General features: G+C 28.5%; 1 protein-coding gene across 2 annotated transcripts in view; it reads left to right on the plus strand.

Moving 5' to 3' along the window:
* The window catches only part of LOC145183297 (rab3 GTPase-activating protein non-catalytic subunit-like), a 33,916-nt gene extending 11,423 nt beyond the window's left edge, over positions 1-22,493 (plus strand). Inside the window, exons 18-37 of one of the 2 annotated variants that reach the window (XM_090084353.1) lie at positions 38-108; positions 204-291; positions 515-937; positions 1,138-1,154; positions 1,468-1,548; positions 1,659-1,758; positions 4,396-4,565; positions 6,108-6,390; positions 6,817-6,999; positions 7,120-7,223; positions 8,632-8,698; positions 8,799-8,869; positions 8,954-8,989; positions 10,075-10,149; positions 10,322-10,386; positions 11,481-11,631; positions 11,762-11,848; positions 16,606-16,815; positions 16,969-17,136; positions 22,229-22,493. In XM_090084353.1, the coding sequence (XP_089940479.1) occupies positions 38-108; positions 204-291; positions 515-937; positions 1,138-1,154; positions 1,468-1,548; positions 1,659-1,758; positions 4,396-4,565; positions 6,108-6,390; positions 6,817-6,999; positions 7,120-7,223; positions 8,632-8,698; positions 8,799-8,869; positions 8,954-8,989; positions 10,075-10,149; positions 10,322-10,386; positions 11,481-11,631; positions 11,762-11,848; positions 16,606-16,815; positions 16,969-17,136; positions 22,229-22,375 (2,597 nt within the window). In that variant the 3' untranslated portion in view covers positions 22,376-22,493. Of the gene's footprint in view, positions 1-37; positions 109-203; positions 292-514; positions 951-1,137; positions 1,155-1,467; positions 1,549-1,658; positions 1,759-4,395; positions 4,566-6,107; positions 6,391-6,816; positions 7,000-7,119; positions 7,224-8,631; positions 8,699-8,798; positions 8,870-8,953; positions 8,990-10,074; positions 10,150-10,321; positions 10,387-11,480; positions 11,632-11,761; positions 11,849-16,605; positions 16,816-16,968; positions 17,137-22,228 lie in introns of those variants that run through there. The other variant, XR_016451571.1, reaches the window with a different exon arrangement.
* Positions 22,494-24,763: the final 2,270 nt, after the last annotated feature.

Below are 24,763 nucleotides of genomic sequence, written 5' to 3' on the forward strand. Positions count from 1 at the left end.
TGTTTAAAATTGTAAATTTTATTTTACTGTTTCATAGATATGAAAGAAACATGCAAAAATCTTATCAGCACTTTTATAGAAATTCAAGTCCCTTCAGCACAACACAATGTAAATTGAATTTTGTAGAAAGTTAAATGTCATGTAAAGTTGAATGACAAAAAAAATTGTATTTTATGAATTGTTTTGTTATACTTTATTGGCAGGCTGTTAAGTGTATATTGGCTTCATCTTTGCCTGAAGATTTCCTTAGAGACTGCTTGCTAAAAATTATTAAACAGTTAACTAGTAAATGTAAGTTTATATGGGTTTTTTTTTTGCCTAAACTATTATTTATATACCTTTAATTCATATCCTAATATATAATATATAATAATATAAAATGAGACTCAGAGGTTATGTTTTATTGAATATTTCAGCATTTAAAAAAACTAAATTATCATGGTCATCAATCAGGATCATGATGATCGTGAAGGTGATCATCATAATTGATAATCATGATGATTTAATTTTATAGTAAATGCCAATGAAGAAGAAGATCTAGAATTTGAATCTGAACGACAAAAGCTCATACAGTATTGTAATGTACAGCTCCATTTGATTGATACTTATTTATCAATAAACAATATTGAATTATCAGCTCGAGATATTTCAGCTGAGTTTAATGGTGCAGATGAAAACAAAGCTGTTGAGACTTTGCTGCATCTAACGTCATCAGAATGTAAAAAGTTCATAAACCTCATTAACAACTACAACAATATCTGTATAGACAAAAAGAAAGGATTGTGTTCTTATGAGGAGTTAAGTGTAGCTGCGTTTCTTGGTTGCTTTCACATTGATATTAAAGATGGGTTTTATAAAGAAGATGGTTCAACATCTCATTCTTTGCCCAATATTGAAGTCAAGGAGGATTTAGGATCAGATCTTTCTATTCAGCTTGGTGAGCTTATTATGTATGCAAAATAATTTTTTTTAGAGTTTTGAGATAAAAGAAGTGTGTAATGTTATTTACTTTTTAATTTTTTTTTTTTTTTTTTTTAAATGTAAAATTCGATCAATATTTAAAGAAAAAACTTTTTAAAAAAGGGAAATTTTTGCATTACAAAAAAGATATTTTATTATAAACATTTCTTTTTTCAGGTGCATTCTTTTTTAAGGTTTGTTTCTTATGTGTTTTTTTATGTTGTTTTTTTAAGTACTTTTATGTGTTTTTTTAAGTACTATTATTATAAACATTCTAAATTTATATTACTTAATTTATGGGGATTCAAAAATGTTTTATAATGATTTCAAACAAAGGTTGACAGTAGTAGAGAATCTAATTTGAATTTTTCAGGATTAAAATATTATTTACAAAAGAACACAAATTCAAACAAAAATTCTTTTACAATTTACACTTAAAATCTTGTAAAGATTTACTTCTGCAAGATATTAGTTTAAACCTTGTTAATGTTGTTATATATATTTCAGAATGCAATTGATGGTGTGTTATCTGATGGTCATCTTTCATTAATTCTTGAGGCTTCAAAGTTGCCTCCTAAACAACTTTTGGTAGTTTTGATTTTTTAATACCTTGCTAATACCTTGACAAAAGTTACTCAGAAAAGTTTGTTTTGATTTATTTTGGTTTTGTGTCTGATTGTTGTATAATCTACTTTTAGATTTTGTTGATAGATTTTAGTCTTGGTGGCTACAATATTTTAAATCTTCAAACTCTCTATCTGTTGCATTGTCTTGTATCATCTATGTGTTCTTTAAAAGGTAAAATTTTCTGCTTATATAAAAATTAAATTAAAAAAAAACTTAATTTTTAATTAAAAAAGTAATTTTACACATTTGTAACAGCTATAATTATATTCATATATCTTTATGTCCAAAATAAATCGTCATTAAGGTTTTAAATTTGAGTTTTTTGTTCATACTCCTGATGGTTCATTTTAACATTTATCTTAGCTTATAATATATAATTTGTTTTCTTTTAAGTATAATATATTATTATACTTAAAAGAAAACAAATGATTTAGAAACAAATATTTATACATAGAACCTTTTAGATTTTTGGTCAAAATTAAAGTTTCCTATAGAATCAAAGTACTATTTCTTCATTTGGATTATTTAACAATAATTTTTTTAAAATTAAGGTTGACAATTTGAAAAGATACATTACTGGATGCTTTTCTTAGTTATTGTTCTGCAGAAAAGTACTTTTTTGTCCTAAAGTGTGTCATCGATTTCTATAAAAATGACAGCTTGTAATATAAATTAACAAACTTTAAAAATATCTATCAAAATTAAGTGCTCCTGCTGACTAATAGATGTCATATTGTGTGTTTTTTTATTAACATTTTTCTGTCAGTTTGAAATTTGTTAAAAAATATTCATAATTGATCAACGCCCACTGTATTTTTAATGATAGAATATATGAGTTCAAAAAATATTGCTGGTCAGTGTTATACTTTTACTTGAGTTGTGGTCTTACATTCTTGGTAATGTAAGGGTGGTGGTGTTTCCTGATGTGGTTGTTTCGTTTTTTCTTGTTATTTTGGAGTTTTCTTGTTATGTATGGAGTTTGGGTGTTTATGATATGGGTGTTGGGTTGCCCTCAGTGTCTGTTTGTGTATGTGTGTGGGTATGTGTTGTATGCATTGTATGTGTGTTTGTGTGTTCTTGAGTGGTTTATGTAATGGTAGACTTGCTAACTTCTAACACTTTAGATCTATGAACAACAAAATCTTAATGCAAATTTACTAACACCTAAACCCATATAATAAACTTTTTTTTCTCTTTCTTTTTCCTCTCTCTACTTTTTTCTCTTTTTTTCTCTTAAAATTTGGGGCAGTTGTATTTTTCATGCATTTTCTACCTGGCGTTTTGGCTGTCTTGCATTTTCATTTTTCCAATTAAAATAAGAAACATCAGCAGTTAAGCTAGTACTTATTGATTAAACCAAACAATACTATCTACAATATTGTTTCTTAAATATGAAGCATGACTGAAATGTAAAGTTATGACTTAAATTATGTTTGTAGCTTGCAACAGCTGAACCATATTAAAAAACAGTAAGAGGGAAAAATTAAGCCATTTGTTAAAAAAATCTAGCTAAAATCTAAAGTCTTTGCTATCAATTCTAACTGCAGCACTTAGGTTTGTTTTATCATGCTGTGCTTTGTGTCAATATTTTGATCGGCTGCATTTACATCTTTGATTGCATTTATATATTTGATTGTTCTTTCTACAGCTTGTTAATGGCATATGAGAACAGTAAAATTGGTTTTTATCATAAGTAAGTTGTTCATTATAAACATGAGACAAAATTGGCTGTTTATTTACAGTAAATTATTTTCAATAAATTATTTTAAAAAATGATTTGGAAGAAACAGCTTTTAATATATATAACTGCAATGTGCATTTAACTTGGCCTTTTATCATGCCACTGCAAAGGCTTTTTTAAGATCTCTTCTAACTCTCTGATAACATATAACTCTTCTTTAACACTTCTTTATCGTTTTTCAGCATAACAATTGAATTGATATTCTTCTTTACATTAGGTTGTAATATGCTTTATTTTTTATCTTATTTCAAGTTTTTTTGTTGTTTCTTGATAGTTTTTTGTAAGAATTTTAGGTATTTTAAGATGAAAAAAGTTGAACAGCACAAATAAATTTAAAATTCAATTGGATAAAAATTTAAAAAAAAACTGCAAAAGAACTAAATTTCTGCCAATAGCTGTCAGTACCATCATTAAGTGCTATCTTTAACTCTCATGGCTTTTAAGAATGACAGGAAGGTCATTGCAACAGATTAAAAATGTCTATCAAGAATAATTAAGTCTATCAGATGCAAAATTCAAACTTTTGCTATGAAATTCAGATGGTCTTAGTCACAAATCAAGAAATATTATGCTATTAAGTATATAAATTGCATGAATTAGCCTTAAAAGTTTTAAAGGCTGTTTTACACTAGATAACAGTTTAAAAGAGCCAAACTTCATTCTTTACCATATAACAAAATCCTGACAAATTTAATTGGTAATGAGATGTGACTTTATATTTCCATTCATCTTTGAATGAAAAGTTTTATTCAAAGATGAATGGAAATATAAAATTATCATTGGCCATCAAAAGTTATCAGCATTTTCTAAACCATTTTACAGTGAGGAAGCCTGCTATTTATTAAGCCCTGGTTTAATTGCAATTTTTTGTTCATACTCCTGATGTGCCTGCTGCGCCTGAAATAGTGTTAAATTTGATCTATGGTGTGAGTAGATTTTAAGGGACTGCAATTTACAATTACAAGAAAAGTATAAAAATAGATTTAAGTGTAGTCACTTAAAGCTATTTTTATACTTTTTTTAACCACCTTCTGCATCTAATTTAATACTCTTTAATCATCTACTAGGAGGAGCAGAAAGTATTGTAGCAGAGCTGTCTGTTGGAAGTGTTTGTCAATGGTGGCAGTGTGTTAGAGATAAACTTTCTCAATCACTTATGATCGGCCAAAGTTTGGTTGTTGCTTATATATGCCGTTCAGTTGCAATTGAGCTTAATTGCTCTGCTCAAAAAATAAAGGTAACTTGTACTTTGATATATTTCACTTACTTCTAAAAAAAGTCTGCAGGAATAAAATGTTCTTTAGATGAGTGTAACATCACCTAGGGTGAAGAATGAAGGCAACATCTTCACACAGATCAAGTTGTTGCAATTTACACTATTTGTTGCAATTTCAGAATATTGTTGTATGAAAGAATATAACAACTTTCAGTAATTATTTATCTAGGAAAATTGTGAAAATGTTTATTTAACTTTATTTAAATATTCAATTTATATAATAAAAATCACATAGTATTGTGGTGTGGATATTTTCTTTCCTGTAAACCTCAAAGTTAGTGTTTCTGTTTATGATAAAATGCCTGAGTTTTGAAAGCACATGAGCAGATGGCTTCCAAACCATAACTTTTTTGCCAAATATTTTGGTTTTAATTGCTTTTAGCAAACTGTCAGGCTTTTTTTTTTTTTCTTTCCAGATTGTATATAATTGCTGAGCTGGGAACGTTGAACAGTTGAGTTTGCAGTTTCATCATCCATTCTAATGCACTTTTGATTTCCTTGAAGTTTTTCTTGTAGCAATTTTCAACAGTGTTTTTGGCCTTCACTAAATTGCTGTTGGGATATTCCAGGGTATTTCTGCTTCCTGTATGTTTGTAGCCATATCTCTTTTTGACTTACTGGATTGTTGACTTGGGAACACAAGTTTTCTTTTCAATATCCTAAATGGAGTATTCTGGGTTTGAATTGATTCCCCTGATCACTTTTTGATCAAGTTTTAAACTTGACAGGCTTCTTTCTTGGTTTTTTGACTTTCTTTCCAACCTTCACTCCACAGTTTGATGATAATGACTGACAGTTTTCCTTTAAACTCTATACTTTTTCACTAGCGAATTAATTGGAGCATTTCAGGATATTTCGGTAACTTGTCCAAAATTAATTTTCTCATTTCTACTTGCGAATAAATTTTATTTGTTTACAATCAACTTTTTTAAAACTACCTTTATATTATTTGAAAGGGAGATAAATTTGCTTCAAAATAACAAAACAATAATCAAAGCTGATTAAGTGGTTCTCAAAATGTTTAAAAAATCCCATGGTTTGTTATCATTCCAGACTGTTTTTATGTGTACACATTTGGTATCATATTTAATATGAATTAATGTCTAAAATGCTAAATTATGCTACTTAAATTTTGGAGCACCAAGGAACATTTGGGCTCCACGAAAAGTTACACTGAGAGAAAAATATATACTATACAATAATGTAGGTTAAAAACTTGTTAGATTACTTTTTGCTTTAGGCCAATTTTTTAATTGTTGTTAGCAGCAATTTGTATATAATTTCTTCTAAAAGTAAAAACTATAAACAAATTGAAATAGAAACCTTATCTTAAATTATAAAAATTATTTAATGTTACTTGAATGAAGGAACTTGACTTGAGATTAAATATATTTGATTCATCTCAAGTTCAAATTAAAAAGTTGTATTCCCACATCATTTATTAGTACTTTGAGGTTCTGTTTATAGTGAGAGGCTCTTTAATTTCTACAACTTTTTGACTAGATGAAAGATGAAAGTGATATTGCAAGCAATGGCTGGGAAGCTGTAACAGTAGAAATTGAACATTGGAATCTGCTGATAGCTCAATTAGAAAATCTTGTAGAACTTGATTGTTTTGTCCATTCAAATCATGCTAACCTGATTTTATCTGGTGAAGAGAACTTTACTTTTAAACAACATAGGCATTACTATGACCCAGCATTATGTAAAGCAGGAGATAAACACAAAAGTACAGGGGTCGAAAACAAAAAGGTTTCATCAAGAAACCCATTTTTTTCAGTTCAAGGTTTTTTGTTTGTTTTTTTTTTTTTTTTTTTTTTTTTTTAATTTTTCATTTTCAGCTTTATAATGTTTAATTTTACCTAAAAAAGTTCTTTTATTCGTGAGAAATTTTATAAATTAATGTATGAACTTTCAACACTGCTTACATTAAATTGCTGTCAAAAATATGTCGATAATTGTAATTTATTATCTAAAAATGTAATCAATATTTGTGAGGTTGTGAGAAATTTCTGCATTAATATTTTTTGAATTATGGTCAGAAACCTTTTCAATCATTTATGGGATTTTATATATACATATATATATCTATGTATGTATATGTATATATATGTATGTATGTATGTATGTATGTATGTATGTATGTATGTATGTATGTATGTATGTATGTATGTATGTATGTATGTATGTATGTATATGCTTTTGTTGGTAGGAGTGCTAGATGCTGGATTTGGCGCTTTTGCTCAAATTGTTGCAGATTGTTTAGTTCGGCAAGGTGTACCTGGCCCTTGCCTTGGTGTCACTAATGCAAAAAAAGTTGCTAATAAAGGAATTGTTATGGAGTCAGAAGATGTTCCTGAAGTAGTCACTGAAAATGAAAATTACATTTTACAAAGTAAAAATTTATGTTATTTCTTTTGTATTACTTTTAACTTAAGGTATTTCAATTTGTCTTTGTAAAAATTACAATGAAAAACCAGAAAGATGTAAATAAGATGATTCCATTTTAAAACAGGTTTAGTTACCTTGCGGGAAACCTTCCCTTACAGCCTTGATAAAGATGTACTTTGGTTGCATTGTGCATGGGAGGCTGTTATGATTTGGAATGAAGATGTAGAGGTATTTTTCCTATTTTATCATTAATATTTATTTGAAAAAGAATAACAATATACAGGTATACAAACCTAAAACTGCAGTAAATGTTTAAAATGCCCATAGCTTTGCAGCAAAACATCCACACACATTTTTCTTACTGTTTTTTTTGGTGATTATGGTGTTAGGCAGTATATTGAATTTTAATTCTCAGTCAGTTATTTTGTTTGGATAATGATTTCAGTTAAGTAATTAAATTAGAAAATAAAAAAGCAACAAATTTGCAGCATTTTACAAATCACTGGGTATGGAGCTGTAAAACTGGTGTAATGAATTATTGTAGCACTTGAACATTCTTGGCTTTTCACCATTTCATTTTTACATCACAATTTGCTAGATCTCATTACTAAGTATTTTATAAAATGGAAAAAAAAAAAATTTAAGAAAATAAATTTAAACAAATGCAAATTTTAATAAATTTTTTTTTTTTTCTTTTTAAAAAAGTCAAAAGATCATAGAAAAGTTACAAAGTAAAAAATGGGCATTAGTTTTTAGGTTGTTTGGTAGAGAAAGCAGTTGTTTGCAGATTTGCTTTTACTAAGTTTTACAAATTTACTATTATTTTATGATTTGAGCTTTTAGCAAGTGTTTAAAAAAACAGTGAAAATGTATTTTAAAAAAAGTTAGTTTTGTTTTGTTTTATAAATCTAATGGTTTTCATAATAATATTTTCATAACAATGCAAGAAGCTTTGTTAAAGGTGAAGAGAAATTTTTTTTTTTAAGTAAGAAACATATTTACTTAATATTCTTTTACATATAGCTGCCATAAAACTGCTGCTGACTCTCAGGAATAGACTCAAAAGATTACCTTAAATTTTATAGCAACCATTCTGTTGTACCAAGGTTGCAATATTTTGATGGCAGTGTTTGTATTTTTGCTTAAACTTATAAAGGGATAGGTTAATACAATATATAGAGGTTGAATCAACTGCTAGAAAGATGCTATCAGTCAGCATGCTGATGAAATTAGCTAGAGAGCTGCATTGGCATTCTGTCTGATTGGTATAAATATAGTAGTTCCAACAAAGTTAGAGTTTCAACAACTTGCAAAATAAATTATAAATAAGTCTATATATAACCAATTTGATCCCCAACCTGTTTGATCATCAGTTTTCAATCTAGTAAAGCTTATGCAAAAGCACAGGGAGGGAGGGAAGGGGAGGTTTTTTTAATATTTATTTAACATGTTAATTTTCTATTTATTTATTTTTGGTTATTCTAATATCCTGATGTACAATTTATTTTTAAAAAACTATTTTTAGATAAGCAATTTTTTTATCTTTTTCTATGTTATAATACTTTAAATAAACCATAATAAAAAATGTGCCTAATTTTTTGAAAGCATAATTACAGTCAGTTTCTTTTTTTTTAAGGATATTTCCATGCTTTCCAGTGCACTTGTGCATTTGAATTGTATTAATAATTCTTGTTTGCAAAAAGGTGAACTCATTAGCTGATATTATTCAATTTATTTTTTTATTTAAAAATTTAAAGACCACATGAAACCATTGAAAAATCTTATACAATTGTGCCTTTTTAGGGCTGGCTGTAATGCTTTGGAAAGCTGTGTTTAAAGAAAGTGTCCAATCATTACTTGATCTTGTTGAAAAGGTTGCTCTTTTTATCTGTTTTTGTAATTTATATGGAAAATATACAAATGCACTATGTTTTAAGTGTTTTTAACCTTATTTCTAGGTTGGCAAAGCTCCTAAAGATAGACTATGTAAAAAGGTGAAATTTTTAGTTATGTAGAATATTCTTGTTTACCAGGGGGAAAACACAAACAAATTGAAAACTCCAAACTTACAAAAAATTTTTAAAATAATTATAAAGCATCAGGATTTTTGTAAATAGCTCATGATTATACAGTACAATCTCTCTAATTCGAACTTTATGGGGAAAAATAAAAGTTCGAGTTAGAGAGATTTTCGAATTATAGAAAGTTGATTTTTTTTTCAAATAGAAATGAAAAAACAAATAGTGATTCTTAGGCCTAAATGCAATAGAGATTGTGTGTTTTAAACTTTTTTATTTAAAAAAAAAGTCAGTAGTTGTAGATCGCCTTTTTTGAATATAAGCTCATTTGTTTGAAACATTTAAGTACAGCTTTGTTGACATGATAATACGTATCAACCTTCACCCGTTTAGCCAAATTTCCTTGATGAATTTATCTTTATTCTTTTTCCAGGTTAAAAGAATGTTTGGTGGAATATCAAAAATTTTCAAAACCTCTATTTGTTTTTCCTTTCTCCAATCCCAGTAGAACATTGTGTTTCCACTTTAAATTGGTTTCTTTATGCGGTCTCTTTGATGCCATGACGTTTTTTAAACAAAAGATAATAATTCACATTAATCATTTTTCAAAAACTCAAAACATTTGAAATTTGAAAAAAAAACTCAACAGTTAAAATAAAAAAATCGATTTACAGAGAGATTCTCACTAAAGGGTCCAAAAAATCCAATCGAATTATGGAGGTTTTTCGAATTATAGAGATTCGAATTATAGAAAGTTAAACAAAAGAGTTTCTTAAGCGCATTTCACAGTGACTTTACATTTAGTTGAATTACGGAAGTTTTCGAATTAAAGAGATTCTAATTAGAGAGATTGTACTGTATACTATTTTTATGCATACAGATGCATATATTTGTAGATTACAATTCACATTTTTGAAAAAAACAATTTTTTTTGCTGCTGTGTTTAAAGAAAAAGAAATTTAATTCTTAAGGTTAAAAAAGATTACTCTGTGTTCTTGGTGAATAAAAATTTCTAAAAAGACAAGTTTTCTGCAGCTATAATTTTATTATAATCATTTCAGGCAGTTGGGCTTGGTTACAAATCATTAGAAAGTTTCTTAAATGCTGCAAAAATGCTGTTGGAAAAGTTAATGGAAGTAAGTATATTTTCTTTGAAAGATTAACAATCGCTTTTACTAAATGTTTTGTGATTGCCATTGGTATTTAAAGTTTTTTTTTTTTTTTAAATTAATCTTGTCAAACATGTGCTAATCATTATAACCCTTGTGCAAATTTACTTATGATTTTTGATTCTTATAACTGTATTAGATTGAAAGTTCTGATGATCCTCCACTGCAGTTTGAGCCTGAGTATATCTGGAGAAGAAATAAGAGGTGTTTTTTTTAAAAAAAAAATATTTTTTTTACATTTAGTTATTGTTGAGTATTGATGAATTTTATTTAACGTTTGTTATCATGATTGGGTAATAATTGTGTTTATGTATTTATGCATAGATGTATTTATATCAGAAGGTTAGGGTGACAATAGATTTTTTTAAAATTATTTCAATTACCCCGCTTCCCTCCTTCCCCTTCCCCCTGCTCCCATCTAATTTCTCTTATAAAATTTTATTTGAAATCAAATAATGAGAAGTGATACCCCAAGATCTACTAAAATCTTTTGCAATGTCTTTTCAAAACCATATTTTATATATTTGATAATTAATATGAGATACCTTAATAAAACTGATTAGTTAAATAAAACTAGTTAAGTGCAAAAAAAATTAAAAAATTAATGATATCAATGTTAAAAAAAAAAAGTCATTCAATCTTTATCTAGTTAAGAGCCTTAGAGTTAGGACATTCAAGAAGAATGTCCTAAGATTTAAGACATTTAATCAGACAAATCATTTACCACCTTAAATGCTGGAACAGTTTTCTTTATAGCATTGAAATCAGAACATTTATCTCAAATATTTATTGAATCCATCATCAACCTCACATCTAATTGTAATGTTTAGAAATTTTGCAAGATGGTCACACAAGGCAACTGTAAGCTTACTTTTGGTACTAGGGCACTTGATCTGGAACATTCAGCAGTAGTTTGTCAACATATTTTCCTTTTTTTACATCAACTGTGAAGTCTTTTATCTTGTCATTACAAACTGTCCCAAGATTTTTTTGTCAAAAGTTTTTGATATCATTTCAATAACCCAAAAACAGAGGAAGCAGAAGAGCTTTTTAAATCCATTCATATGTTCGTTAACATGCTAATGACTTAAGATCTCCACAGATTTGATGTTAATCAAGTATTATAATTTATTGTAAGTTACAGATTTCACCATTAGTTACACAGGATCATAAGCAAAATCTAGAGGACTGTGGAGAAACTTCTTAATTGTAATCTTATATCATCAAATCTCATCAAATGAATGTATAAGACAATCTAAAAACGAATAAATGTATATCTATACCTTTCTGTCTTTCAGTGCTCAACGATCAATTGTTGAACAAGCTCTTGATGAACCATTATGCAATCCTTACATGTTGGAACATTTGTGGTGTGTTGTGACTGTACTTTACTTAACTATGCATGGGTGTGTCAGAGGTGTGAAGCCTCGGTCTTTGTTTGACACCAAGGTAAATTTTTTCCTAATGTATTTAAAAAATTTATTATATTTTTATTTATTTATTATATTTTTATATATTATTAATATTATTATATTATTATATTATATTTAACTGCTAAATATGTAGATTTGTCTTTCAGGGTAAACATGCTTTAACACAAAACCTTCATGCAACACCTGTTCTTTCTACTCACTTTGATGATAAAATTATTGCTGATCGTCAACAGGTTTTTATATATATTTGTGTATATATATATTTTTATTCTTTATAAGACGCATGTCTGTGTGTGTGTATACACACACACACACACACACACACACACACACACACACACACACACACACACACACACACATATGTTATATATATATGGCAGGAAACAAATATTATTTAGCATATTAAGAACATTATCAAATGTTATCTGAAAGGAGTCAAACAAAAAAAAAAATTGCCACCAAGTACTCAATTAACAAGTCAATTGTATATTGAATAGTCAAGCAGTTTAATGAAGACAGACCTTTAGAAATGGAACATAAGGGGGAAGACCATGGAAAACATGTTGTTTCAAATTGAAAAAACTTTATGATGTTATATATAAGAGGGTTCTCAGGAGATCCAGATTGATTGGGGAATCTATGTAAGAGGAGTAAAGTTTTTGTGGCTGAGTGGAAATTTTAATAATTTACTAGAGTTAATTATTGTGTTTTTTAAAAGAGTTATACCGATTGGTGACAAAAATAAAAATGCATTCAAATGATGTTTCTAGTTTGGATATGGATAATGATGATTTTGCTAAGTACATTCAAAGATTCGAGAGTAATTAACTGGTCTGCAGCTTAAAAGATGCAGAAATATATAAAGTAGTTTTTTTGTCATATGTCAGAGGACCTGCTTATAAACTCAAAGGTGAACTTATGTAAAAATGTTTTTGTAAAAATGGCACTAAAAGTAAAAGTTTTCTTCAAATATCAAAGTTAATGAACAGCCATTTAAAGCCAATCCCAAACTCCACTGCTCAGCAATTTCAATTTTATAAAAGACACAGAAAAGCTGGAGAATCAGTAAATGGTTATATCGCTAAGTTATGCAGATTATAAGAACACTGTGATTTTGGTGAAAATTTGAATGACTACTTAAAAGCTTAAGTTTACAACAAAATTTATTGACTATAAAAAAAATCTAACTTTGGAAGTAATATTGGACACAGTAAGGACATATGAAACAACATATAGATGCTAAAGCTATATGTCATATTAGAGAAAGCCCTTTAGAGCAAGAAGGAGTGTACAAGGTTGTAAAAACAAATTCAAAGAGATGGGAAATGGGAATATTTTAGATGTAAATACATTGGTCATCTGGCAAATAACTGCCTTTATCATAATTCAATATGTTATGTGGGAAGGCCATATAGTTTGATGGTAGAAATAAAACTTGGAGTGAAACAGATTGGGATTAGGGAGAGATCATCTGGAGGAAACATTATTAAAGTAGATAATGCTGAAAGTGATTGTTCAGTTTTGTATTCAGTAAGTGAAAATCTAGATGAAGTTATTATTGATGAAAAAATCAATTGCAATGAGATTTGTATGAAAGGTAGCTATCTCTGTAGCTGGGTCTTTCTGCATATAGAAGAGTAAAAGAGGATAATGAAAGGTTCACAAACTCTGGGGTTATGTTAGCTATAGGACTGGTCAAAGTGATTTATATGGAGCAATCTTGCAGTGTGCCTATTACTTTTTTGAAGTGAAATGTACCTATATTGATGAGACAAGACTGGATGCAGATGGTAAACCTACAATGAGAAGAATTGTTTAAGGGGATGAGAGTGATTAACTTTTATATTAGAACTATTGAAGAGTGAAGACATTAATAGAGGAATTTCCCTGAAGTGTTCAGAGTGTTTGAAAGATTTCAAAGTCAACATACCTGTGTATGAGGGTGTACGACCAAAATTTTTAAACCAAGATTTGTGCCCTATGCCTTAAGAACAAGGATTGAACAAGAACATGGTTGTTTGGAAAAAGGTTCAGTACTCAGAATGGGCAGCCCTTATAGTGTTAATTCTGAAGAATTCAAAAGATCCTACTGGTCCATTTCATATGTGGGGATTATAGTTACAATAAATCAAGCAGCTTCTGTAGACACCTATCCAGTACCTAAAACCACTAATCAGTTAGCCATAGAAGCTAACTTGGTGTATTACAGCTTCTAGTTAACTAAGTTAGCCATAGAACTGAAATACACCAAACTTGACTTGTCCCAAGCTATCAAACTGAAATTCACCAAACAGTATATGCTTTCATATTGTCTCAAGTGGTTGTTTACCATTTCTTTACGTAAATATACTCATTAAATAAACCATGTTAACTTCTGCGGTTTTTCAAGACCAATTTTCACGTTAAGGACCTTAAGAAACAATTATTTAGCTATTCTTTTCTATTATTTCAAAAGATTAAGTTATGATGTAGTTTTGCCATAGTAAAGTTCAATAATAATTGTAATTTTGTTATTTTTTTTGTTAATATTTTTTGCAATATTGGCAAAATATCAGTAGAAGATGTGAATTATTAGTAGAAACACAATTAGCAATGGGACAAATTCCAAAAAAAAGTTTAAAATTTATACTTACATTACAAAAAATAAGGAAGAAGCTGGAAGTGTGGTTAATCAGAAACAATCAGGATGTCAACAAATAACCTTTACAGATGATGAAACAGTGTGCGGTGCCAATTGTAAAACATGGTGAAGGTAGTGTCATGGTGATATTGTGAAAATAGACAAATAAATTTGATAGTAACATACTAGAACTACCTAAATTTCAATGATGTTTTCTTCAAATTTTACAGTTTTTGGATCCATCTATAAATACTCCAATATTTAAATTTATTTTTCACACACTTAATATTATTGTGATTTCTCAGCTAATAGTAATAGTGGATTGAACAGGTATTAAAGTTATAAATTAAGCAGCAAATGTTGTTTTTATAATTGGCAATAAAATTAAAATTCTGTAAATTTGTGGTAAAATATTTGAAGAGTATACTGAAAGAAAAGAGTTAACACAAAATAGCTGTCCTATCTTAACATTACCTGCAATAAAGAAAATGCTTTACTAAGAATCCTCCATGTGCAAACATCATAGGAGAGGGCCAACAGAAGTTATAACACTTCCATTAAATACAGGTAAAGCAAAAGAAGTTGAAGTAAATATACTCTCTATCTTATGCTTACACGCATTTCTTGCATTTTAAGAATGTTTCCATATTTATTAAGGCCATTTTAAGAGTCTTTCTAAACTTTAAAGCCAATAAAGAAAACATGTTTAAAATTTTTTAGTATTTTGCGCTACTGATCATGCTTGGAGCCCCATCATAAATCTATTTTAATAGAATGAAGCCTTGGCATGCAGTTTTTAGGCATTAAAAACAGAAGTAAGATATCTTTTATTTGCGCAAAGATACAGCTCTTAAAATAAGAGTCATGGTTTTTTTTTAAATGTTTAAAGTCACATTAAATAATTTACTATTGATATCTGTGGTACCTGAGACCTTGTAGCTTAATGCTCCATTGATTTTTTTTTGGTTCTTAAAATTGAGGTTGAGACTAATTTTGGATAGGTGTGAGCTCTTTGACCTGACATCATTTTTTAAGCCCATTTTAAGAATGCTTCAAATCTATATATCAGACCTGTGAATTCATCATCTATTTCTGTAGACCATTTTAAAAATAAAAAATGTTTCAAAGCTAAATAAAGGTTGCAAATGTATTTGCTCAGAACCAACAACAAAAAACCCCTCTTTTGAGGTAGGAAAAGGTTAAAGGTGTTTAATCCCCATTTTGTTCAAGTCTATTAGGTGTCCCCGTTGGAAAATAAAAATTAATTTCTATGGTAATTGAAATTGTTTTCTCGAAAAAGTTTTTGGGTCAGCTTTGCGAGCCTAATTTCTGTGAAAATGGTGAACCCATCAAATCTAGAGGAGCCTGAGTTCATTAAAAGAACAAGAAGTTTCAAAAAAAAAAAATGTAACCTGAGAGAAAAAAAATGTAACCTGAGAGAAAAGAGCAAGAAAATAAGTTAATTATTGGGAAAATTGGAGGAAACTATATTCTGATTTGATAATCAAGAAAATCCCAAAGAAGAATTAAGATCAAGCAAATGAGATGAGATGATCTATTTCTCAGTAATTTACAATTTACCTTCTTTTTACCTTTTCAATAGACAGCTATTGTAAACTTTAGATAGGTGTTTATTTTTTTATCTAAAATCATTTCTATGTATTGGAGAAACACCCTGGATCATAATTAAACACTCATCATGTTAAGCTCTTAGAGCTATTATGCATCATTTTCTCCTGAGCACTGTACATTCTCCTTTTATTACTGGAAGTATTTAAATCTTGACTCATATTGTCCACAGCAATTTTTAAAAAATCTTTAACAGTTTAATTCTTATCTCTATCTTAGTAACTTTCTTCACAAAAGATTTTTGTCTAAACAACAAACTCTTGCAGCTATAAAGATCAGCTGAACAAAGTCTCCTTTTGACAAATAAATTATTTTTTCAGAATTGAAGGAGCTGCTTTGTGACTTATCATTTGTACAGCAAGATTTTAGGCAGTAGACTTTGGTTCAGTTTGGTTTTATAGACTTATTCTGGCAATTATAGACTTTTTTTATAGACAATGAATTTTTTTGACAAATCAATTATGCGTTTGGACTCGTTTATCATAACATTTGTTATAAAATGATAAAAGACATTTTTTTTTATTCCAACAAGAACTTTATCAGTAGTTAAACTTTTAAGTTAAGTTTTAATTTTTAATGAAAGATAAAGGAAAAACTCAAACATATTTGCAAGTGGAGCCATTTGTTAAAAGTTTAGAAAGCAAATTTTTAACTTTATATATTAAACAGGATAATTAAAAAGTATAAGATGGTGCAATAAAGTTTTTGTCAACTTATTATTATCATTTTTTTTTAAAGTTTTGCATCAATTATGTCACTTCTGCTGTAAAATGTCACTTGGATTTGACATTTGAAGACAAAGAGGCGAGAAATGATAATTCAAATTTACTATGGAACTTAAACATTGTGTTAGAGCTTGGAAAAAGGTTTCAACTGAATGAAGATCTATTGCGCTGCCATATTGCATGCAATCTCTATGCAGCTGGATTTGATAATGATGGAAAGGAAGTAGGATGATGTTTTCTGGATGGAATTTCCAAGATTTGTTCTCTTTTGTTATATTTTTCTTTTTTTCTCTTATTTTGTTAGTAAATTCCTTTTGTTGATAAACATGTTTTGTAGCGTTTTTTTGTGATTAAGAACTAAAATTGCTTTTCATAGATGGCCTTATACATCCAAGATAAAGAGATGTTCTCTGTAATGATGATTGATATAATTGGTCTGCGATTAGCAAGAAGTTTATTACAAGAAGATGTCACTAAAAATGTTGAAGTTTACAGCAGAATTCCTACTACCATTTACACATGGCTGCAATCAATTGTTATATCGGTAAATGTTTTTTGTTTAGCAGAGTTAATGAAAAGTATGTTTTTTACATAGAAGCACAAAAGTTGGTTTGCACAGAAATTCAAGTTTAATATATTGCTAGATGATTTTTGATGATATTCGATTGTTTTGCAATATTTTAAATGATGTTGTATCAAGATTTTTGTGTATGTAAAAGATCATTCATTCTAAAAAAAAAATTTAACACAATAAAAGCAGAAAAATGAAGATGCAAAAACTTGTTTAAATTGTGTTTCATATCTAGGGGTGGTAACCGATTAACGATTAATCGATTAATCGATTAAAAAAGCTTTATCGTTAATCGATTAATTTCCAACCGATTAATCGAATAATTTTAAAAATCGTTTCAAGCGTTTTAATTTTTAAAGTTGCTTTAAAAATCAAAAAAATTCGGCGTTTTTTGACAATAAACTTTTACCTCGTACCGCTGTGAAATGTAAACAAATAATATACAGTAAAATCTCTCTAATTTGAATCTCAATAATTCCAAAACTTCCGTAATTTGATTAAATGTAAAGTCACCGTGAAATGCGATTAAGAAGAGTCAACATTCTATAATTCGAAAATCTCTCTAATTCAAACTTTTATTTTTCCCCGTAAAAATTCGAATTACAGAGATTGTACAGTATTTTCAGTGCGGTAGTACAAATAGCCTGGTTGAAAGAATCCGGATTGAATCTGACCATTGATATCTTCGGATGTATCACTGATGGTGCTTCTATTATGAAGAAAATGGGATGAGAAATGGGGCTTATTCACCAACTTTACAATTGCCATGAGATTTATCTTGCAGTATGTGATATTCTTTATAAGAAAAAGAGTTCAGCAATGGAAACAACTCAAGAAGAACTAATCAATGATGAGGATGATAAAAATGCAGAAGGTGAATCTGATCCTGATGATGTTAATGACAATGAAGAATGCTGGAATGAAGAAAATAATAGTTTTGTTGATGAGGGAACCCAGTTTAATGAGGCCTATGCTACTCTTATATCAAAGGTTTGTAAAAAAGTCAAAATGTTTAGAAAATCACCACTTAAAATGATATTCTTCAAAACATTTGTAAAGCCAATTTAGGAAAAGAGCTTAAGCTTATTCTGATATTAAAACAGGATGGAGTTCTCAAATCAGTATGTTAAAACGATTCTTGGAATTAAAAAGTGCTATTGGAAAAGCTCTTGTGGATATATCCAGAACTGATTTGATTTTAAAAGAAGAAGAAATAAAACAGATCTCTGATATTGTTCAGGCTCTTCATATTGTAGAGCTATGTTTTATAGCATTGGGAAAAAAAGACTGTAATCTGATGAAATCTGAAAAAATTATTTTGTTTTTAATCTTAAAGAGCAAAATACTAATAAAGGTCAAAATTTATTTACTGTTGTCTCTGAGAGAATTAATGAAAGAAGAAATTGTAATATTGTTGGATTACTTTGCCATTTAGATAATCCGGGTGACTATAAGTCAGATTTAGAATCACCAGGTAATCTTTTAAAGTACCCAAAGAAAAATGGTATTGTTAAAACAGCAAGAGAAATGTATGTACGCTTGTTTCTACATAATGATAACCTAAGGAATAGTGAATTAGAAGTAGCATCTGAGTTTAAATCCACTTCTAATATGGAACCAATGAGAAAAAAAACTAAAGCTGAAGAACAAGCAGAAATTCTATCACCTACAACTTCATCAATAGGAACAGCTAAAGGACTTGTAATTCATCCCCTCAAGAAATTTTGATTTGTATTAAACGTAAAGTGTCAGTATTTGAAAGCACTGGAAAAAGACTATGCGCTTTATAAAAGACTTAAAACGCCATTCCAAGCCTTCCCCCGTCTTCTATAGAAGCAGAAAGACGTTTTAGGGCTGCTTGTTTGTTTATTACTAAGTAACGAACTAGTTTAAATGTTAATATTAACAATAACTTATGTTTTTTAAGATCATATCTGACGAAAAAATAGAAATAAAACCTTAATGAGTAGCAATATACTTTTTGAAACTCGTAAAAATTTTTAAAAATTAATCGAAAATTAATCGATTAATCGATTAATTTAGCTAAAATTAATCGTTAATCGATTAATTCAAAATACCGATTAATTTACCACCCCTATTCATATCATTCAATATTTTTAAAACATTGAAGTTTTAAGATTTGCTTAAAATTTTTAACACTGGTTTATTCTTTTTAAAAAAATGAAATATATAAAATTTTAGCTCATAGTATAAAATAGCCATTGGGACTTGAATTTTGACCTGGTTTCAAAAAAATTGCTTTTTTTGGAAAATTCTACCATAGCGTCTGATGTGCCTATTTGGCTTTTAAACAGATGGTTTTTACAAGATAAGAGTGGATCTGAAGTTTTTGAAGGCTTAATACTGTAAGTTGAATGATCTTTGAATCTGCTGTCAAATAGTGTTACATAGCAGTTTGCCATTGTTTGTATGTAATTTCAAAATTATATTCAACAAAAGTTTTTCAATATAATCAATAACGCCTCTTTTCCAGGATGCTTCTCGCATTCTTCAAGCATACACTCTTTTTTTTTTCTACAAAGCGAATAGGTTTTACATATAAATTTGTATACGTTTCTTTAATATTTAGCTTACCTAAACCCCAGTTTGATGTTTCGATAATTCCAATATTTTATTTGTGAACTTTTCTTCAAATACTAACGTAATTCTTTGGTCCTGATTGACGAAGGTTCTACTAGTGAGAAAGTTATTGAAGTGCTTGAAAAGGTGGTAGTCGGTTGGTGGAAGGTCTGGGGAGTATGGTGGGTGAGGCAAAACTTTTACGTTCAACTCATTTTTCGAAAGGTGATTTGTGAAATGTGTGGTTGCCATGTAGTAGGATTGATCCAAGAAAGTGTTGCTAGATCCTCTTGCAGGATTACTGTAGCTCGACCACTACGAGACTCAGCATGGAGGCTTAAATCTCCTGAATGAAATTTCGTGAATCAACGCTGAATGGTGCATTCGCTGACACTATTAACTCCAAATGCCTAGTTAATCTTTCTAGTCGATTTGGCAGCGCTTTGTTGCAATTTAAACTCATACAAGAAAATTTACCAAAATTGCCCATTGACATTCATTACAGTTGGCTAAAAAAACAGAAAATTAAAATGCGTATTAAAAATGAATAGCATCTTCAGAAAGAGCGTTCAATTCTGCATCGAACACTATGTAATAAATGACAGTTGAGAAATTATTTATTCAGAAAATTAAATGACAAAGATAGCATACATCAAACCGACAAAACTTTCTGATATTTTAGGTAACAATAAACAAAAGAAGCTAAATACGCTGGTGTATCGAGCAAAAGAAGCCAATTACACTGATCATCTAATTGATGAATCGCCTGACAGTCCGTAATTCTGTTGAGTATTTTGTTGTAATACTGATTGGTTTTATGATCATCAGTCATAGATCATTAAATAAATGCACTATGTTTTCAAATATATAGCAGCAGCTTTTTTCACAAAAATGAATTGATAAAGTAATGTTCAAGCTAGTTCCACCGTGCAAGTATTGCATCACGACACATAACCTAGTGGTTGTCTTGGATTCTGGATTATTTTACATCGTTCCGTTTAAAGCTCCACCGGAACAGTTGTAATGAAAGTTGTTTGTCACCGTCAATTAACTTGAGATCTTAAGCTTGAGAAATCAACGTCACTCTTCCAATAAATCAATCACATAAAGATCAATTATAAACTAAATTACCAGACTCAAAGAGCTGTGAGTAGTAGACAAGGCCATTGTTTGGATTAATGACTTTACAAAATGTAACGCTAATCCCAATTTTAGAAGCTAATCTCAATTTTAGAAAAGGTGGTGGTAGACACAAGGTATACTTATTATAAACTATTACTTTCATGTGACTCTTCTTGCAATCTTTTGTCTTAAAAATGAATAAAAATTTATCTTCTCGGTTTATACTGGCAGGCAATTGCTTTGGTTTTGGTAAACAATAAGAAAGAACATTAAAAATCTATGGTGCTCACGCTGATTAAGTATAGTCTCCAAGTATCTTGATCATTTTGGTTGTTTCAAGCTAACATTTTTCACACGGCGCTGTTTACAGCTATTGTAATTACCTTTACAATTCAAAATTCGACAATTGTTTGGGTAGTTGACAATTATTTGGCTAGTTGGGAATTTTAGTTTTCTACAAAAATGATAATACAACGCTAAACTAGCATTCAATTAAGAAAGAAATAATGGCATCCACTAGCGATGCGAAAAAATCGACTTTGCGCGTCCTTTCATTTAATATTTCTTGTTTTTCAATATAATTAGAAAACTTCAAATATAATTTGGCTGATATTACGCAGCATGACTTGTTATATTTTTATTATATCTTTGTGATGTATTTAACGATAGTGATAAATAATCGACTGAAAGTAATAATCTGGACATTCAGCCTTCATAGTTTTTACCATAACCTGTATGTTCAGCCATTACAGTTTCTACAAAAAATTAAAGCTCACTTGAAAGGGGTACTGAGCTGTACAATTTTTCTAAATGGCAACTTTTAATTTCAAGCTTTTATTTCTCTGTCTACTTTTTAAAAAAATTTATGATTTCATGGAAGCCAGGTCGAAATTCAAGCTCCGAAATCTCGTGAACTTTTTTAAATTTCGAGCTGAAGTTTTATATATTCTCTCCTTATAATGTTAATGAGTGCTCAAAATTTTGAGCAAGAATGAGAAGTGTGGTTCACTGGGGCAGATGACTTGATGTGGAACTTTTGTTCCATCGGATTTTCTATAAACTAAGTGAAAATTTGCGATGCTGAATCAGCAGTTTTTTTGTTTTTGTTTTTTGTTTTGTTATTTTATGAGTTTTATTATATTAAATCTTGATGCCGAGAAAAAAAAATCTTTTTAAATATTTTTTTATTTGATTAAGTTAAGATTTTTCCTCTCACTGTTTAAACAAACGTTGCTTTTAGATAATCGAGGATTGTTTTGCTTGGTTGTTACATTGTTAATAGTTTAAACACTTAAAGATTTATTTATGAAAAGATCTAAATTTGTCTTAGTTTATTTTACTGATCTTGCTTCTAATTTTCTAGGATAAGTCAACATTTCGCGCTGGTCAACCTACACTCTCAAGTACTTTCGAGATACTTCAATTCCTTCATTCAAATACGACGACGAAGAATTCCAAACACTCGAAGTTGATTAGAGAACTTATCGAATGCTTACAGTATTTTGTTTAATTGCGAACATGTCCAGTATCTAAAAATAATTTTCACTTAATAAGATATTTTATATTTAATAAAAAGATAAAAGATTTTAAACTATTTATGATTAAGGATTAAAATGCATTCTCAAAAATTTTGAAAAAATGTTGTTGTTTTTTTTTCTAGTTTGTCCAAATATAAAAATATGAAAAATAAATTAAAACTTTAACAATCACATTTTTTTTTAAACTATAAATCCGTAATTTACGATTAATAGAGGTTTAATTCTAATAGTTTCTTTTTGAAATCTTTTTTTTTTTTTTTTTTTTTTTCAATACGAAATTTTACTCTTTATAAGAATTTTAAAAAAAAAATTTTTGTAAAAAAAAAATTATTCTGATATCCTCAGCTGGAATTTTTTTTGTCACTGTTTTTTTTTTCTCTTAATATTTATCTACTTTTAAATGTCTTTTTTTTCTCTTCATATTTATATAACTTTTAAATGTCTTTTTGGATGTTTTTATCATTTAGATTTACATTTTACGTTTCTTTTTGTTCCTCCATATTTTATTTTTATGGAACTCAGGTTTTGTTTGCATGTCTCGTTAAGATCTCTTTCAAAAATCCGTCGGCTCATAAAAAGCAAAATCATGCATAAAAGGGTTCTGATTGAGGATTTTAAATTAATCTCCTGTAAATTTGAAGATAACACTGAGTCCCAACTTTAATCCATCAAAAAAAGATATGAGATAATAAAATGCGAAATCCTTTTACAAATTTGCACTGGGTCAAAAGATGGCGATGAAAAGAGTCAACTGCAAAATAAACACTGTTATCCTTTTTCTCGTTTGTTTTTTTTTTATTTTTAGTCTTCATTATAATACAGTTTTTTAGTGAGAACCTTTATTCAAAAACCCTTTTTAAACTAATGAAGGGTATGCAACGAACGCCACCATCTCAACACTTCTAATGTTGTTTAGAAAATATTTGAGCGGAATAGAGGCAACTTGTAAAATTTAAAATTTTTTAAAGTTATAATTTTTAGATGAAGCAGTCAAGGTTATTAATTTAGTTGATTATAATACATTTAAAAACATCTAAACTTGTTGAGACAATAAAGTTAAACTAAACGTCCGTTAAAGACGAGGACTTCAAAGAAAAAAAAAATTATTTGCTGAAACATTTTAACCAAAAACATGCAATTGCTTTTGCGTAAACAAGATTAATGTGCAAAAGTCAAAATTCTTAAGCTGTTGATTTAATTCATTGATAAGCACTGCAACCTGTCTTTTTTTTTTTTTTTTTTTTTTTTAACAAGGACATGATAAGTTAACTTTGAAAACCCTTTACATAATTTTATATCAATAGATTCTCCATAACGCGTAAACTTTTTTTTTGAGTACTGAACTGATTTCGGTAAAGGTGCTCATGAAATGTAAAATGAACGCTACAATATATATAAAAAAGTGAAATTTAAATGTAAAAAAGTGAAATGGAACGTGGAAAAAAAAACTCAAACCATCTATACTACTTTTTCCCCTGAATCTACAGTTAATGAATTAATAAAGAATCGATGTAAACTTAGCAAGTATAAAGCAGCTAAGAATTGGGTTAAGTGTAAAGAAGTATCAAAGATAATTGAAATATTCTTTTTTTCTTTTCTTTTTTTTTTTTTGATTTCCGTAATTATTTTTGTACGTGAACGCAACTAATTAATGACTATCATGTTTTGTTAAATAATTTTATTATTATTATAATTATAATAATAATAATAATAATGATAATAATAATAATAATAATAATAATAATAATAATAATTATTATTATTATTATTATTATTACTATTATCATTACTATTATCATCATCATCATCATCATCATCATCATCATCATCATCATCATCATCATCATCATCATCATCATCATCATCATTATTATTATCATTGTTATTATTATTATTATTATTATTATTATTATTATTATTATTATTATTATTATTATTATTATTATTATTATTATTATTATTATTATTATTATTATTATTATTATTATTATTGTTATTATCATCATCATCATTATCATCTTTCTTTTGATGCCTACTGGAGGTGGACTGGGACAACGCATCGAGGGTCTTTGTCGTCCGATTTTCGGATACCAATTTTGTCTTCTTGAAAAAGTTTTCAACATTTATTTTGAAACAGTTTTGTATTCTTTTAATTCATAATCTTATCTTCTCTATGCTTATATTGATACTATGACTTTATAATACCCTAATAATGCTATAAGGCTGTAATGTTATAATATTGTAATAATGTTATAATACTGTAATGTTATAATACTGTAAATTTATAATACTGTAATTTTATAATACTGTAATGTTAGCTAAAGAGTAAAATGTTTCATTCTTTAATATTTGTCTTCTAT

Source organism: Hydra viridissima, unplaced genomic scaffold (assembly GCF_058129835.1).
Source record: "Hydra viridissima isolate aposymbiotic clone 2 unplaced genomic scaffold, HvirCarnegie_v1 scaffold_4, whole genome shotgun sequence".
Taxonomy (NCBI): domain Eukaryota; kingdom Metazoa; phylum Cnidaria; class Hydrozoa; order Anthoathecata; family Hydridae; genus Hydra; species Hydra viridissima.